The sequence below is a fragment of the Equus quagga genome, chromosome 7 (assembly GCF_021613505.1).
Source record: "Equus quagga isolate Etosha38 chromosome 7, UCLA_HA_Equagga_1.0, whole genome shotgun sequence".
NCBI lineage: Eukaryota > Metazoa > Chordata > Mammalia > Perissodactyla > Equidae > Equus > Equus quagga.
In genome coordinates, this window is record NC_060273.1 from 54,867,817 (window position 1) to 54,885,330 (window position 17,514).

At 47.3% G+C, this 17,514-nt stretch overlaps 1 protein-coding gene across 7 annotated transcripts in view; it reads right to left on the bottom strand.

The window, feature by feature from the left end:
- Positions 1 to 6,035: 6,035 nt before the first annotated feature.
- TENM2 (teneurin transmembrane protein 2) overlaps positions 6,036 to 17,514 on the bottom strand; it is a 1,159,540-nt gene continuing 1,148,061 nt past the window's right edge. For all 7 annotated transcript variants that reach the window (XM_046666360.1, XM_046666359.1, XM_046666362.1 and 4 more), the window contains 2 exons: positions 9,752 to 9,882; positions 6,036 to 8,132 (listed from right to left, as the gene is read on the bottom strand). In XM_046666360.1, coding sequence (XP_046522316.1) covers positions 7,371 to 8,132; positions 9,752 to 9,882 — 893 coding nt within the window. In that variant the 3' untranslated portion in view covers positions 6,036 to 7,370. The remainder of the gene's footprint in view (positions 8,133 to 9,751; positions 9,883 to 17,514) is intronic.

Here is a 17,514-nt window from a genome sequence, read left to right on the forward strand (position 1 = left end):
TCTTTAAGCCTCAGTTTTCTAATCTGCTCCTCGCTGTCTCTCTGAGTGGTTGTGAAGTTCAAATCTGATCAATTAGTCGGGGTGAAAGGGTTTTTTGAATGCATATGTATAAGGAGATCACTTTCCCTGCCTCTGGCATTGGGTTTGGAGGGTGAAGGGGACCAGGGTGGAGAGCCTTTGGAAGGGATGGAGAAGCAAGCGGGAAGGCGAGAAGATGGAAGGGAACGCTTCATGAAGGTGGTTACCCCGATGGAGTACTAAAGATGGGTGGGGAGGGGCAAGAGGAGATTCTGTTCTGTTCTGCTTAGGCTTGGGGACCCTGGAGCCCTGGTGAGGATTGTGGAGCTGACCAAGATGCCAGGTGGTCACCTCCTACCTCCATTACCCTCATAACTGAGAACCCGGGTAAGGAACCCCAGGAAGGTGCTCTATTTCATCTCTGGCAGGATGGCCATGGGTAGAATGTCCCTAAGGTGGTACAGGCATTGCTTCTTTGGTCTTCCTGCCCCAGGGGCCTGCTAGCGAGCCAGGTCCGATTGCTTTCTGTAGCTTGTGCGGCAGAAGGATGGAGTGGGCGGCTTTGACAGGTCAAGCTTCAGGACTGGGACAGTGTCCAGCTAGTCTCAGGATAGGAGCCGCACCGTCAGTCCTCATAGGCTGAGAATAATAATAGCTAGTGGCCGATCAGTAGCAATCCCCATGTGCCAGGCACTAGATTGGGTGTTTGTTACAGTAACCCTGTGAGATGGTGTTATCATACCCATTTCACAGGGGAGAAAACTGAGGCTTCAAAGGTTAGATAAAGAGGCCAGGCTTAGCTAGAAAGGGGAGCAGTTGGGATTTAAAGTTGTTTTGGGGTTTTGACTCTCAAGACTAGAATTCAAAAATGTTCTACTATTTTCCTTTAACAGTATCTTCCATTTAACATGCACTTAATAAGTGCTTGGAATTTGCCAAGCACTTTGCATGTATTATTTTTGTTAGTCTTTTCAAACAATCCTATAAAGTAGGTATTTTTATTTCTATTTTACAAATGAGAAAAGTGAAAGGTGAAGAGGTGTGGAAATGTACCCGGGGAGCAAATGGCGGAGCTGGGCTCCGAATCCAGTCTGGCTGTTCCCAGGGTGGATCTGTTTGGAATCTGGTTTCCTGGAACCAGTCCCAGGGGCCTCTTTCAGGGCCCAGGACTCTCCCAGGCAGGCGCTTGCTTCTCCGTCTCCAGCCACCTAATACTTTCCCTGAACCCGCCTGGGCCACTAGGCCCAACTCCGGGAAGATTTTATAGGAAAGGCTGCCATCTTGTGGCCAAACTGCAAGCCCACCATTCACCGGGAGAAAGCAAAGGTGGGCAACCTGGGGCTTTGGGAACAGGTGAAGACAGCAGGGAAGAGACACCAGCTGGTGCAGCTTTGCTCTAGGAGGGCTGCCCCACAGGCAGAGTGCCACCTCCCTGTCGGAGGGAGGGTTCAGGGTGCCCGCCTGCCTCTGGATGGGAGGTGGGGCTTGGGTGTAGGTGTGGTGGATCAGAACTCTCCTGCAAAATCCCAACGTGGGCCCATCAGAGGATCCCTGAAGGTAAGCCTGGGTTAGACTTCTCCTTAAACCCTTCTCCAGGGGAGGGTGTCCTTTCACCTGGGTGGGGCTGGGGAGGAGCCATGTTGGTGCATATGAGGCTTTCCCTGGAGAGAGGCCCCCAGGGCTGCTGGGGCTGGATCCTGCCCTCGGTGTTCCACCCTGTATAGACACTGTCCCCGACTCTGAGGGAGTTATAGAACCTCGTCCTCACTTCCTAAATCTAATCCTGTGTGACGAGCTCTTCCTTTGTCTTTGTGACTCCACCTCAGTTCAGATCCTCATCTGGGGTGCTAGGTTGGGGCTGTTGCAGTCTCCCAGCCTCAGTTCTTTCAGCAACTTTGCTAATCAAAGGATTTCCTAATCATATTCTCCTCAGTTACAAGAATCCCACTGGGCTCCTGGTGGCCTGCAGGAGAATGTCCAGCTTCTTGGCCTGGCTTTCATTTCTGCCTCATCCTCTCCGACAGGCCTCATGTCATGCTGTGTGCCTCCTGTTCAGCTCCAACCCAGGGCTTCTCAGTCCTGGCTGCACATTCAAATCACCTGGGAGCTTTGAAACCTACCCACGCCAGACCATGCTCCCAGAGAGTCTGATTTCATTGGCCTGGGACCTGGAGGTTGTGGGTGTGTTTAGAAATCTCCCCCAGGTAATTCTAACACCTAGCCAGGGTCCTAAAGCATGGCCGTTGCTCCAGCCTATCTGAGCTGCTTCCCAGTTGACTTGCATATTTATTCTCCCTCTTGTAGCACATGCTCTCCTCTTGGTCCTGAACTCCCTCCCCGCGTTTTCTATTGGGCATCTATTACCTGTGAGCACCCAGCTCAAATGCCCATGGGGAGAACTCGTGGTCCTCTCCTCTGGGCTTCATTTTTGTGCATCACTTCTGTGCCAGCTTTGAGCCCACTGTGTCCCATTAATTGGCTTGTGAGTTTGTCCCGACACTTTAGACTGTGAGATTTTTGACCACGTTTTATTTATCTCTGTATTCCCAGCTTCTGACAGTGCCAGGGACAAGATTGTGCTTGGTGACAAATGACTGAATGAGTTGCCTGCTCTCCTAGCCAATCTTCACGTTGCTGAGACCCTCCAGCCCTCTACATGACACCCTTTCTGAAAAGCCCTTGAGGTTATGAGATGTGGTCTCATACAGGTAGAACTTTTCACATTCCCTGGGCCTGGGAGAAGGGAGGGCTGCCTCCATCCTCCCCAACCCCTGCATAAAAATCTCTCCCCCATGACATAATGGGTGGTCATGCCTCAGTTTCCACTTAGAAAACCTGTGCTTGGAGCAAAGATTTAAAAATAATAAAAACTAACATTTATTGAGTCCCGTGTGTCAATGATACATGCAATATCTTAATCATCATAGCACCCTTGTTCTTATCAGTCCTATTTCCAGGGGAGGAACTGAGGCTCATAGACGATGAGTTACGTGGCAGAGGCTGCTTGGGCTCACCAGTATCCAGTCTCCTCCTCTTCCTAGAGTCATAGTCAGACTACATTTTCTGGTCTCTTGCGGTAGGGCCCATGGAAGCCCCCAGGGAATATGAGTGGCGGCGGTATGTATCATTTCCAGGTGTGGCTCATTAAAAATAAAATAGTTACACATGTGATCTTGGAGCTCTTTCTCCATCAACGAACTGAACGGAGAGGACTTCAAAGATTCTGAGGACCTAGGGGGCCGGCCCAGTGACACAGTGGTTGAGTTCAGCACACTCCGCCTCAGCGACCCACAGTTTGGATCTTGGGTGTGGACCCACATCGCTCATCAAGTCATCCTGTGGCAGCCATCCCACATACAAAATAGAGAAAGATGGGCACAGATGTTTAGCTCAGGGCCCCTTTTCCACAAGCTAAAAGAGGACAATTAGCAACAGGTGTTAGCTCAAGGCCAATCTTCCTCACCAGAAAAAAAAAAGATTCTGAGGACCAAGAAGGCAGCCAAGCCACAAGATGGAAGCAGCTTGGGGCCCTGAGTGACTGCATGGAGCAGAGCCATTCCCATCCCTGATCCACAATGGACTACTGTATGAGTGAGAATGCAACCTTTTTTGTGTTAACTTATGTTGGGTTTATCTCTTAAATAGCTAATGTTATTCACCCTAATTAATACATGGAACCATCTCAACTTCCCACATTTAGTGAGTGGTTGAGTTAGGGTTTGTTCCCAGGTAGGCTGACTTCAGAGTGCACAACCTTGTCTCCTGTACTGCCTTTCTAGAATTCTATATCAATGTGCAAATACTTCTGGAAGAGGTCAAACATTTAGTCTTGTTCATCCTAGGACTGGCTTGAGGAAAGGCAGGAGAGGATTTTTTTACCCAAGGCTGTCTATTCCCACGTTATGGGTTTGCGTGTGTGTGTATGGGTATGCATGTGTATTGTGAGGGGCTGAGCTGGCCTGGGTGTAACAGACAACTCATGGATAATTCAAAGACGGTTGGCCTCAAAGAGAGTTTCAGGTTCTAATGAAATTCTGGTGACATGCAGTTCTCTGTGTGCCATACTATGTGCTCACCTGCCACCTAAGAGGCTGGATGGGGCAGAGATACTCTGGGCTGAGTGAGTCCCCACTGGCTTCTTGTCTGAGATCAACTCCAGCTCTTGGTTGGCCCCACTGGCTGCATCTACCCCAGGGAGACACAACACAGTGGTTAATCCCCTTGTAGTGCCCACCAAACCAGGATTCAAGCCGACCTCATGACCAGCTGGAGGCTCTTCTGTGCGTGCATATCCAAGTGGTCCTGACAGCAGTCAGATTAAACAAGGCGGGTGGCAGCTGGGCCGAGGCGCACAGGAAGAGCTGTCTCTTGTCTCCTGTTCTCCTCTTGAAGGGAAACAGCCCAAACTCACAGAACTTGGGGGAACAAGGGTATTCACACATGCTTCTGAGAAGGATGGTCTCTGCGACTGATTGCTTTACTAAATTGTAGCTTTCTCTGCCTGTAATGTTAACAGGCTCATGAGGCCCGATACCTGGCGTAGAGTAGGCTAGTCGTGCCTCTCTCTCTTTTTCCTTCCATCTAGGGAAACCACCAGTGGCCTGGCTAGATGACTGGGAAGGCAGCAGCAATGCAGGGCACTCAGAAGGTCTCAGGGTGACATGCCACCCAGACTTCCTGGAGAGGTTTTGAAATCAGCCACAGCTGGGCTTGAATCTGATTTCACTACTCACCAGCTGGGTGATAATTGGCCTCAGTTTCCTCACCTGCGAAGCAAATGATGCTAGGACCTCCTTCTTGCAATCTATCCACTCAATTTACTTCCATTTCTTCCTCTATAGTCCAAAGTACCTTCATCTCAGTGGCCACCAGCCTCTTCCTTGCACACAGATGACCACATCAGATCCTGCTACTTGTTCTCCACGCTGCATCCAGGGCACTTGTTTATGAAATTAAAACTAGTGACTCCCTCTTGTTTTCAAAATAAAAAAAAAGTCTTTAATCTCTACGTCTTCTGAACTTTGCCTAACAGACTCACACTCCCTTTGCATATACTGTTCCCTGGGTCTGGAATGCATTTCCTTGTCTTTACCTGGTTATCTTCTGCTCAACTTTCTGGCCTCGGCAGCTACTGTGACATTCTTAGTCTAGGTCACATCCCCAATTATGTGCCTCCATAGCTTTATAAATCTATCCTTCTTGGCACTTAACAGCCCTGTCATTTTCATTTCGTAGGGTAATTATCTGACTATTGTCTGCATCCCTGACCTCTGTATTGCTTTCATGAGGCAAGGGCCCATGTTTGCGTTCCCTTCTTTATCCCTAGAACTGACGCATGGCAAACTCTCAATATAATGTTGTGGAATGAATGAAAGGTGAGGATTAAATGAAAATACAGTATGCAGAGCACTTAGCACTGTTCTTGCCATGTAGTATGCATCATAAATATTAGCTATTAATGATCTTATTATTCTACTGTAAGATTGGTGGGAAAAAGATGCATCCAAACCATAAGTGCTCTTCTTGTTGCCCCAAGTGTGCAAGTTTTGGGGTAAACCGATCTAGTCTGGAAGAAAATACACACACACACGTACACACACACACAGAGCCACACAAACGCATACACGTCTCCCAACATGGAGAGAGTGTTTGCCCTCAATTTCCTGCCAGCACCTCCCAGAACGAGAACGTGGCAGCAGAAAGAAGGCCTGACTATGCCAGGAGGGCTGGAGGAACCCATCCCTGCACGGGTGGGCCTGAGGGTCCTCACCGCCCCCAGGCCCAGGCGCTCCTCTCCACCTCTGCTGCATGCAGAGAAGCAGCTGCAGATGTGGGCAGAGATCACTCTAGAATTCAGAGCTGTTTGTTTGGAGAGCACTGAGATACCTCTGACAAAGCTCCTCCCCAAATTCAAAATGTCAGGCCAGCCTGTGCATGTTGGCAACTTCCATTTTCTCCCACAAGTCTCTCCTTTTCCTCCCCTCAAAGTATTTCCACAGAAGGCCAGTGTCCACAGGAGTTTTAGAGACTTTATTTATGTATAAACAATTTAAACACTTTGCCATAAATTATCTTTGCCTGTCCCTAGTCTTTGCTTAGCAGCAAATTAAAATTAATATAAAAACTCGATGAACAATTCATACATGTATATTACAAAAAAGTTCCTGTACCAAAGTTCTTATTAGACATTTTTTTTTTGTTTTTTGATTTTTTTTTTTGTTTTTGTGGATTTTTTTTTTAAATTTTTTATTTTCTCTCCTCGTGGTGACTGTCATGTGATTGTCTCAGTTTCTGGACCAAACAAACACACTAATAATTTTAAATCTGAAACAGTGATTGTGCCTTGAGGCTTATGTATGTACAGGGTGATCTGAAGTGGTGCCCGTTAGCAAAAGAGTGCCACAATGTCACACCTCTACTGCAACTGATACCCACAAACTACGGAATCTAAACAGACTACACCCTGTGACTGCGTAGTACTGTCCACAATGGAATCTCCAAAGACAAAAAAGTATGAAATTTATCTGTAGTGATTATAGCCACCATTTTGAATTAAATTTTACACTCTGCGCTCAAATAAATTAGCTCAGGCCGGACTAAGTTGGGACCTGAGAGTTAAGTGCTGAACGGTATTATTTCGCTTTGATTTTTGATGATATTAATTTCCTTTTTTTTCTTGCGTTTTTGTTTTTTTTCCTTTAAAAAGTATTTCCAGTGCTCACTCTTCCACTTGTAACCCCTCCCTCCCCAGTCGCTACACACAAATCACCCCCAAAGTCGTGTTTTAAATGCACCTGTATTTGTTTAAACGAAAATGTCTGTATACTTATTTGTCCAACAAGCGGTCGGAATCGCTCTCCCCGGCCGGTCCGGTGATGCGCGCCCCCGCGATGTCTCTGCGCCGCTCACGTGTGAATGAGTGAGGTAATTGAAGATGAGCCCCTCTCCTCTTCATTTCTTCGTTTTTCCGTCGGTGTGTTTGTTTTGCTTTTTCGTTTTTTTGTTTTTTTGTTCTTTTGCTCCTTTTGGACATTTTGCGTCTCTTTTCTGCGTAGACCCAGAACAAGTGGGTCATATTTTAGGGGAACTTAGAACATGTGGTGTGTTCGTTCATTCATTCGTTTGTTTCGTTTTCCTCAGAATTTTCAGCCAGGCTTGAGTCTACTTCAGGATGTGGGACTTCTTGCTCGGACAGTAGCATTTGAACTCAAAAAATGTGAGCTTTCTTGCCACTTGGTTTCCTAAAGCAGCCCGGCTGTAGTGCCCCTGTTACGTCTTCATCTCCTTAGGAGAGGAGATAACAGTTACTCCCGCTGAGCCATCCAGACAAGGAATGGCAGCAGATTATTTTGTTACCTCTTTCCCATCTCATTCTGTCTTAAAAACTGGATGTTGCTGCTACTGTCTGCAAGCTCTGGGTATTGCTCTACAGGAAGCACGTAATATCCCTCATAACCTTGCACACGTCCCGTGCTCAGGAGCTGCTGCTTCTCGCCCTCAGTCCACAGGCGGCTCCCCTCTCTCCCGTCCCTGGCTTTCTGCTGCTCCTTGGCCCAGGCGGTGCCCAGGGCCCTCTGTCTTGCCTGGTCCAGGACACGGGCCTTCTCTTCATCCAGGGTATCGGGAGTGAGGCCGTAGCGGATGCTGAGCAGCAGCGTGGAGTACTGGAATTCAATGTTGGTGAACCTTCGAGTCCTGCCGTTGACCAGCAGTGTGGGCTGCGACACGGTCACGTTCACCCCGTTCTCCAGCACCTTGCGGCCGATGGTGGTGCCCAGCGTGACCAGGTCACTGTCGGCCGAGCCGATCTTCACAAAGTAGTGGGTGTCCTTGCCCTCGATGCTGTAGTGCATCTTGTCCAGGTAGTAGGCATTGTTCAGCACGGAAGCTACCTTGCGACTGTCCTCGCTGGCGATGCTGGACACACCGGTGGTCACCCGCCCTTCTTTGATGGCAAACATGATGCCTTTGCCGATGATGGGTGTGGTGGTAGCAAACCAGTGGCCTGCTTTCTCTCGGATGGTGGCGTGGAGCTTTTTAGAAATGACCTGCCCTTCAAGGGCCATGAAGGCCTGATTGTGCCTTTCTGTTGTCTGCTGGACACCTGTAATGAGCTGTGGGCATAAGAAAACACAGAGAACTGAGAAGGTGGGCTGGGAAGCTCATTACAAAAGAGTCAGAAAGAGAAATGCTTGGACCCCTCTAGAAGAACTAGTCTGGGTCTGCAATGATATGGGCTAATATAGTCCTACCTTTTGGAACTACGACAGGCTGGCTGGTCTCCAGTGCTCTGATGGTACGGCCTGTGTGCCTTGTAACTGGGCCACTAACTAAAAAGATGATGATGCGGGTTTGCTGCCTCGCTGGCATCTGCACCCAGGCCTATCCACTTACCATGTCCCTCCATTATTGGAGAAGAGAGGGCCACTCTGCACTCTGATGGCTTGGCAGCTGCCTCGCACGCTTCAGACCCAGGGATATCCTGACCTGAAGGGCAGGGTGTGTGTTTGAGCAGCTGTGAACTCCGCTACTGTGACCTAGATTTCCTGGAGGTCAGTGCCCTGGATGTTCATTAACTTCCTTGGGTTAAGACCTTGTTTTTCAAAGTATGGCTAGCAGCAGAGGAATCACTGGGACCTACCCTGTTAGAGAAGCAGAATCTCAGACCTCACTCCAGACCTGCAGAGTCAGAAGCTGAACCTTCACAAGATACCCCAGGTGGTTTGTGTGCATATTCATGTTTGAGAAGCACCAGGCTAAGAGATTCTGGCTTCGTGAGCCAGAGGGAATATCCCTGGGCTTTGAGTCATTTGCTTTGGATCCTAGCCCTGGTTCTGCGGAGGGACGAAATCACCATTATCTCCTTGGCCTTGAGTTCTCCACTCACAAATTACAACTTGTCTCAATTGGTGGTTGGGGGACAGGCTGGGATAATGGAAGAGGCTGTGTTTGGGAGGTAATGGCACTTAGATAAATGAGAGAAATGATGGCTATTCATCCACTGAGTGGTCCCCAAGGGGCAGGACTGAGCAAATGCTGTTCTCAATTACCCAGCAGCTCCTCCTTGCCTCTCTCTAGTTATAGAGTCTGGACCATTATTCAGAGCAGCTGAGACCTTTCAAATTTTTATAGTGCTGAGAACTGGTTCTGTAGCAGGGTTTCTCTGGACAGTGGTACCCATTCCTCCCATCTGACGGAGGCAGAAGTCTCAGCTGCACTCAAATTGAAACTGACCACCCTTCCGTCATCACTGAAAGACCCAAGCACATATGACATTCTGAAAACTCAATCTGTATACATTTGGGCCATAAAACGCTGAGGTTTTATGTGGGGCATAAAAACGTTCTTTAATGGGACAGAAACTGCAAACCATGGTTTTATTACATCCCATAAAAGCCAAAAGGGTTATGATCTTATAGGCAGTGCAGATGGTAAGTTGCTGCTAGATTTCTCTGTGCTGCTGTTAATCAAGGAGTGACTCAAGGGTATATAGTGAACAGATAATGATATTACAATTAAGGTAATAATTGAGGTTGGGAAGAAAGACGTGCTGCGCCAGACAAGTGACAGCACTGACATTTGCTTTCCTGGGAAGTCACAACGTTTCATGCACCTTTTATACCCAGCTCCAGTGTTTTCTCTTCTACTGACATGCCCTTGGCTCCCAGGTGGTTCTGTTTGCAAAAGGGAATGATGACAATCATTCGGATTCTTGGCAGGAACCTCCGCTTACCTGTCCATTCTCACTTGCTTGACTCTCTGACAATTCATAGGGAGGAGGCACGAAATACATTTTGGCTCTCGGGAAGCCAGGAATTATGTTGCTAAGCTGAAATCCAAACATCACAAGCCAGCTTTTCACATCTATGGTGGAAACAAAAATAAAGATTTCTGAAATCATGAGGGATGGAAAGCAACAGAGGATCTTGGAGAAAGAATAAAATAAAATGGGTGGTTGGGTGTGCGGTCCAACAGGAGCAGAAGGCAAGAGCTTGTGAAAGTCTCCTGCTCCAGACCCAGAGCTTCTTTACGTGGTTTCTAGGAAGTAGGTGTCCTTCCAACTAACCCGCACGTGGTGACTTAGAAGGCCAGTGGTGGAGTAAGGCAGACCTAGCTTCAAATCCCCTCGCTGTGTGACCGTGGGCAAATTCCTGTCCCTCCCGAAGCTTCAGGTTCCTCAGATGTGAATTGGGATAATAACTGTACCAATCTTATTGGGTTGTTGTAAGGATCGAAGGAGAAAATCCATGTAAAGTGCTCGTTACAGTGCCCGGTGCATGGATTGCTCAATAAATATGAACTCCTTTATTTGGCAAGTGTTTAAGGGAGCATCTAGTGTAGGCCAGTCAATGTGTTAGAAGCCAGAGATACAATGACCAACTAGATGGATAAGTGATGATTATTAACTCTGTGCAGGACATCTTGGGGGTGAGGTGCTGCACTGAGGCTGGCTCATTATGGAAAGGGGGTTCCAAGAGTGTATGGAATGCGGAGTCTTCTAGCTCCTGAGACACATTTCTCAGGTGCCTACTCTTCAAAGAAAGGCCAAGAGAGAGCTATGCATCCTCAGAGCAAGACTGACCTTCCCTCGCCCGGGGTCAAGATTGAATCCCTCACAATGGGAATTATATCTCCTGCCCCAAAGGTCCTACTCTCCACTGAATGGTCCAGGCTCTTGGACTAAGACCGTATCCCCCAGACACCTTGCCTCCTTCCACACTGAGCAACAGAGAGTCCTGGACATTCATCCCTTGCAACACAGCCTCACCCACACTGCTGGCCTAGAGTCCAGCAGGACTCACACCTTTATGCTCCTTATCTCTGTTTGTAACAGGCACCCCAATATCACGTGTTACCTCCCTTTTCCACTTCTCCCCACCTTCCAAAACACTTCCATCAGGCCCTCTGGAATTCTCATTCATCATCAGCAAAGCCCCCCATGTTGTCAGCCTCCTCTCAATGGCTCTAACTGAAACCCCCTTTCCTCTGAAGACTCTGGCCTCCCTGCTTCTTCTCCTAAAATTGAAGGATCTGGAGGGGCAAGCGCTTGTTGCAGTCATTGCTGACCCTGGGCCACTCGCCTGCATTTCTTGAGGCTTTTCTGCTCCACTGTCATTCTCTCCATCTTTGTTCCTGAACTCATTCTAAGTGATTTCATTGACTCTTCCAAGATCCTGGCCTCTTAGTTCCTTTGATGATCCTTACCCTACTCACTCTCATGCTCATTCTCTGGACCTTGTCATCGCCTATAATTCTGACCCCCCCATTATCTCAGTTTCATGCATGTCACCATCTGACCACCACCTGGACTCTTTCTAGTTTGCTCCTTTTTGTAACCTGACACCCATACTCCTTGATCCTCTCCCCTCCCTAGGATCTTCGATCCATCCTAAACTACCCCCGCCCCCCATCCCTCAACATCTTGGTCTCTATTCTTTTCTTACTTAGCCCACATCCCATGGCCAATCATTAGATTCATTCCCTTGTGTATATTCTCAGATCCTTTGCCCCTTTCTCACTTCATCACACTAGCTTGGTGAAACCCCAGTTCTGGTTAAATCCAAATCTTCACCTATTCTGTGTTTGTACCTGTGCAGCTGAATGTGGCTGGTGAAACGAATGTTACCTTGCTGAGTGGTATCACTTTGAACTCCTAACCGTGAGCCCCAATTATGGCTTCCTGCTGCCTGACAATCTGACTACATTCCCCCTTCCATGCAGCCATCCTCCCATTCTCCTGAGGGATTTTACATCTTCTTCTCTCTCCTAAAACCTCCAGCACCTGCTTTCCTTCCTCACTCCAGCAGCTGACCTTGTTTCCTACTCTGCCGAGAAAACTGATACAGCCAGAGGGGCATTTCCCTAAACACATTTACTGGCTTCCCAGCCTCTGTACCCATATTCCCTGCCTTCCTCCTATTACTCTGGATGAACTAAGTCACCCTCCACGTGAGCACTAGGTCACATCCTTTCTTGCTCACTCAAGGACATCACTCCAGCAACTCTCTCTCTCTCCCCCATGTCATCAATTTATTCCTTCTTCTACTGGATAAAAACATGCTACTAAATGTCCACCTTAAAAAAATTCCTCTCTTATCCTTACTTCTTCCTTTAGCCCCTACCTATTTCTCACCCTCCTTTACAAAAACTTCTCAAACTCAAAATAATTCTCTATACTCATTGTCTCCCATTCACCTCTTTCCAATCAGGCTTTGAGTCCAACTACTCCACCGAAACCACTCTTGTCAAAGTTACGAATGATTCCTATGGTGCTAAGTCCAATGTTGATCATATTCCTCATCTTATTTGACCGATCAGAAGCATTTGACAAGCTGAACGCTCCTGCCTTTCTATTTTTTTGGCTTCTGGACAATACATTCGCTTGTCTGCCCTTCTCCTCCTTTAGTAGCCACTCCTTGTCCTTTTTTCATTCCTCCTCATTTCCCTGATCTCTTAATGATAGGACTCCCTGGACTCAGTCTGAGCTTCTCTACTCTATCTAATCTGCTCTCGCAAACATGGTGATCTTATCCAGCCTTAGGGCCCTAAATACCATCTATATGCTGATGCTGACTCCAAAATTTCTATCTCCATCCTGGACTTCTCCCTGAATGCCAAACGTGTATATTTCATTACATTTCCAACTGACATCCAAAACTGAACAACAGATTTCATTACCAAACCTGCCTCACTCAGTCTTATGCATTCTAGGTAACGGCAACTCCATCCTTCCAGCTACCATCCCTGACCTCCTCCTTTTTCTCCCTCCCCACATTTAATCCATTGATAAATCCTTACCTTTTTTTTAATTGAGGTGAAATTCACATAACATAAAATTTATCATTTCAACCATTTTAAAGTGCACAATTCAGCGGCTTCCAGTACATTCACAATGTTGTGCAACCACCATCACTATCTAATTCCAGAACACTTTCATCACCCCCAAAAGAAAGGTCACATGCATTAGCAGTCACTCTGCAGTCTCCTCTCCTCGCAGCCCCTGACAACCACTAATCTCCTTTCTGTCTCTATGGATTTGCCTATTCTGGACATTTCATATAAATGGAATCTTACAATATGCGGCCTTTTGTGTCTGGCTTTTTTTACTTAGCAAGCTTTCAAGGTTACTCCATGTTGTAGCACGTATCAGTACTTCATTCCTTTTTATGGCTGAAAAATCTTCCATTGTCTGAATATACTGCATTTTGCTTATCCGTTCCTCAGTTAATGGGATTTAGGTTGTCTACGCTTTTCTTTTTACTATTACAAATAATTATGCTATGAACATTCACGTAAAAATTTTTGTTTGAAAACCTGTTTTCGATTCTCTTGCATATATATGTAGGTGTGGAATTGCTGGGTCATATGGCTAAATTCTTTACTTTTACTTTTAAAATAGATCCAGAATCTGCATCTACTTCTCGCCACTTCTGCCACCTCAACCCTGGCCTATCATCTCTCACATGGACTTTTAGCTGCCTCCCTGCTTCCACCTCCCTACCCCACGTACCTTATCAGCACAGCAGCCAGAACAAGCCTGTAAACAGGGAGCAGGCCATGTCATTCCTCCACTCAGAACGCTCCAAGGATGCCCCATTTCTCTCAAAGAAAAGCCAAAGTCCTTCTAATGGTCTGTAAGGACCCTCACATGTTCTCTCTCTGACCTCATTTCTCTACTCTCTCCCTTGCTCACTCAGCTCCAGCATCCTGTGCTATTTCTCGAATATTCCAGGTACACACTCATCTCAGTAACCTCTCTGCCCAGAGTATGCTTCCCTAAAAGTATTTTCTGGCTCTCTCACTCTCTTACCTCTTTCAAATCTTGCTCAATTGTTGTCTCTGAAATACAGCCAACCCCAACCATTACCCGTACCCCATTTCCAGCCCCAATCCCAAGTCCCCTTACTCTGTTAACCCCACCCCCCAAAAAAACTCCCCAGTAATCACGTTCTAACATGCTGTATCTTTTGTGCATTCATTATATTTATTGTTTATGGTCTGTCTCCTTCACACAGAATGTAAGTTCCACCAGGCAGGGAGTTTAAAATTCGGTTTTATTCACTGATGTTCCCCCAAGCCCTACAAGAATGCCTGCCACAAAACAGGTGCTCAATAAGTATCCATGGAATGAATGAGTGAGTGAACGAACACCGAACACGTGTGGCAAAAGCTACCCTGAGCAGTGTAAGTGTGACAGAGGAGCTGTCCGCCCCTGCCTGAGAACACACTTCAGAAGGGGCTAAGGAAGGTAGGTCCCTCTGCCCTGGGCCTGTCGTAAGGGATTTAATGTTGACTTTGCTACTAAACATACAGGCATAGAAGAACCCTCTAATGAGAGGGAGTCTGGGGTCCATGGTGCAGCCATTGGCCTTGGGCACAGACTGGTTCCTTGAACCTGCGCCAACTACACATATTAGTGATAGCCCATTTAAGAGTCTTTTAAGAATACAGGCTTGAAATTGCCTTAAAAAGTGTGTCAGCATCAAGCAGAGAGAGGCCTGGCTTTAGTTCACCAACAATCACATATTTACGGAGCACGTGTTTTGTGCCAAAAGGGTGCTAGGGGCTGTAGAGTGTGGGTTTCCCAACTTTGGATATTCACGGTCACTTGCCACGATGGTTTTGCCATATCCAGGTATCACCTGTATTAGTATTTACTTCCTGATTTTTAAAAACTAAATTTGTCTTTCCCACTTCAGTAAATCCATTTTAAAGAAGAAACTTCTGGCACTACCGCAAATGGGAAAGCGGACTCACTGGATGCAGGCAGAAAATAACAGTAAAATTCAAACAAAGAAAAAAAAGCAATGCCATTAAATTAGAGCATGATTTTGTTCCCTGCTACTGAGGGAGTCTTAGACCTGCTTTCTCCCTAAAATAGGGAGATTAGAAGTGTCAATGAGGTGTTAAATACATACCAGCATCCAGTGGGGACTTTCTCCTAGATTTACTATAAAGAGCTCTGAAGAGAGACTTTCTCCACCTGTGTTTCCATTATTTAACACCCCATCTGCACACCAAGTAAAGTCATCCCGTCTGCCACCAGGGGTACACACGATATGGAGGGGACCTCAAGAAAGGCAAGAGAGGGCTTTGCCCTCAGAAGACTCTCCCCATCCTGATCTTTTCCCTGCAGGGATCCCTCCTTAAGACCCGGAGTGGGGGGTCGGGGAGGGGTGGGGTAGATGTTAAGAACATCCCTGCTTCTGAGACCAGAAATTTTAATGGCCGCTCCCATGAACTGTAATAGCTCATCTCACCTCCCCCCCACTTTTTTTTTTTTTTAAAGTTTCTAACACGGCTTGGTTTCTGAGTTTAAACCTATTCTGAGATGTTTATTCGACAGGTTCCCTAAACCATCTGTGAGAGGGAGCCTCTGAGGCAGGAGCTGGCGAGGTGGCCCCTCCTAATAGCTCATTACTCCTCACTCCTGTTCCTCCGGCCTGTGATTATGTTGCTACTGCCACCGAAGCGCTCTCTCTGAAAACACTGTCAGCACAGCATCTTAGGTGTTAAGTGTAGACATGAGAAGAGGGTAATGTGAGAAGGAGGCTGTGCCTTCCTCCTCACTTGGGGAAATTAAACTCCACAAAATCTGACTATGTGCTCACGTATGCCTGGGATTTGTGACCCCAAAACCGCCAGGGAGAAGGGGTGGGGAGAAATAAGGAGTCCTTGTGGGTGACATCTAGGAGGTTCGCTTGACTCAAAATGCGTCTGGGGTTTCCGGTTTGCCCAAGCAATGCCACTCAGAGCAGAGTTTGGACCTGTTTCAGAGCAGATCTGGAGACCCCACCCCACATTCCCCAGAAAATTACGTAACGATGACGTCTCCATTCTTCATCTGCAAACTCCCGTCTCCAAGTCCATAGCAGCTTATAAATAACACACGCGTTCCTGCCATTTATTAGACTTCGAGCTGTTCAAGGCGCTTTACACCTCACGATTCATCTACTTTTTACAACCTCATGGGGTAAGTGCTATTATTATCACCATTTTGCTGATGAAGAAACTAAGGCTCAGAAAGATTAAGACATTCATCGAAGTTACACAGCAAGTGATTGGCAAGCCCAGGACTGGTGTCTTGAGATGTACTCAGGTGCTAACATCATAAGGAACCGGTCTGAGGACAGGCCAGGCTCGGGGCTGGCAAAGGTCCTGGTCTGTCCAGGACCGAGGAGTTTCCTGCGATGCTAAAAGCAGAGAAGACTGGAGCGCTGCAGGCTGTTTGGAAGGGAGTCTGTCTCCCTGTCTGTCTTTTACATCCTTTCCTCTAATAACTTTTTATCACGGATGTATCAATCATCAATATATTACCTTAAAAAATAACTGTTAAAAAGGGTGCTGCTTTGGAGCCCAAGAGCGGGAGGAACCACTTCTGGCCTCCTTCACCCGCTCTGGGCAGCTACACCTCTGTTCCAACCCGGGCGTCCTGGAGTTCCTCCCGGGTACTCTACACTGCTCCCCTTTGTGCCAGCTTTCTTGGGGGAAACAGAACCTCCTCCAGCCTCAGGAGCCGCCTCCTGCTTTCAGAGAGCTCTGTCTCCAAACAGCAACGATGCTTTTGCGCACCGGAGAGAGAAGGTTCTGTTCTCGGCATTCCTCCTCACTACATCTTAATTACTTCTTCTGCTTAAACTGTGAGTGGCAAGTTCAACCACTCTGCTGTCTCCTAAGTGATAAATTAAGACTAATTTAGATGGGTTTACAGATTAGCCAACATTCGCAGAGCGGAGAATGATTTGGTGTTCTCTGCTGGGGTCCACTCTCCAGGTGTCATCTCCTCCTTGAACGGGCAGCAGGTGTGGACTGGTGCCTGGTCTGACTCTCTTCTCTACCCAGCACCCCTCTCCCCAGCTGCCACCTCAGACATCAGTGCTATGCACGCGGCTCCTCGAACACCACCTTTTATTTTAGACTCTTTCAAATGGTTTTGGGATTCGATTTTGTTGGACTTAGTTCAACTTGATTTGATTCCCATTTACTGAGCCTCCATGAAGCGCTGGAATGAGGAAAGCCATCTTGCTATTCAGAAAACTCTGCTGATTTTTTTTTTTTCTTTCCCTTTTCAGGAGGACCAGGAAAGTAGCTGAGGGGGTAAGTTGACTGTGCTCTGTGAACGGCTGTGTTTGGGCCTTGGCAGCTCTAGGTGTCTGTCAGCCCACGCGGAGGGCTTTCTTTGTATTTGCCTCTGGCTGATTCATCTCTAAGGCATCCAGTGCCAAGGGGCGCTTTGGGAAGCACATTCTGCAGGATGAGGGGCGTCTTCTCGCATGGCTAAGATAGGCATGGTCTGCCTCCCCATTCACACTGCTTCCTCTCTCTGGAACATTCTTCCTCTCCCTCCCCCTTCATAAAGGTCTTTGCTCACATGCTACATCCTCAGAAAGGCCTCTGCGAGCACTCTAAATAAAGGAGACACTGCCCATCACTCTCTGTCTAACCCCTTCTCCTATTTTATCTTCATAGCACTTATTGTTGCCTGGAACTATATAC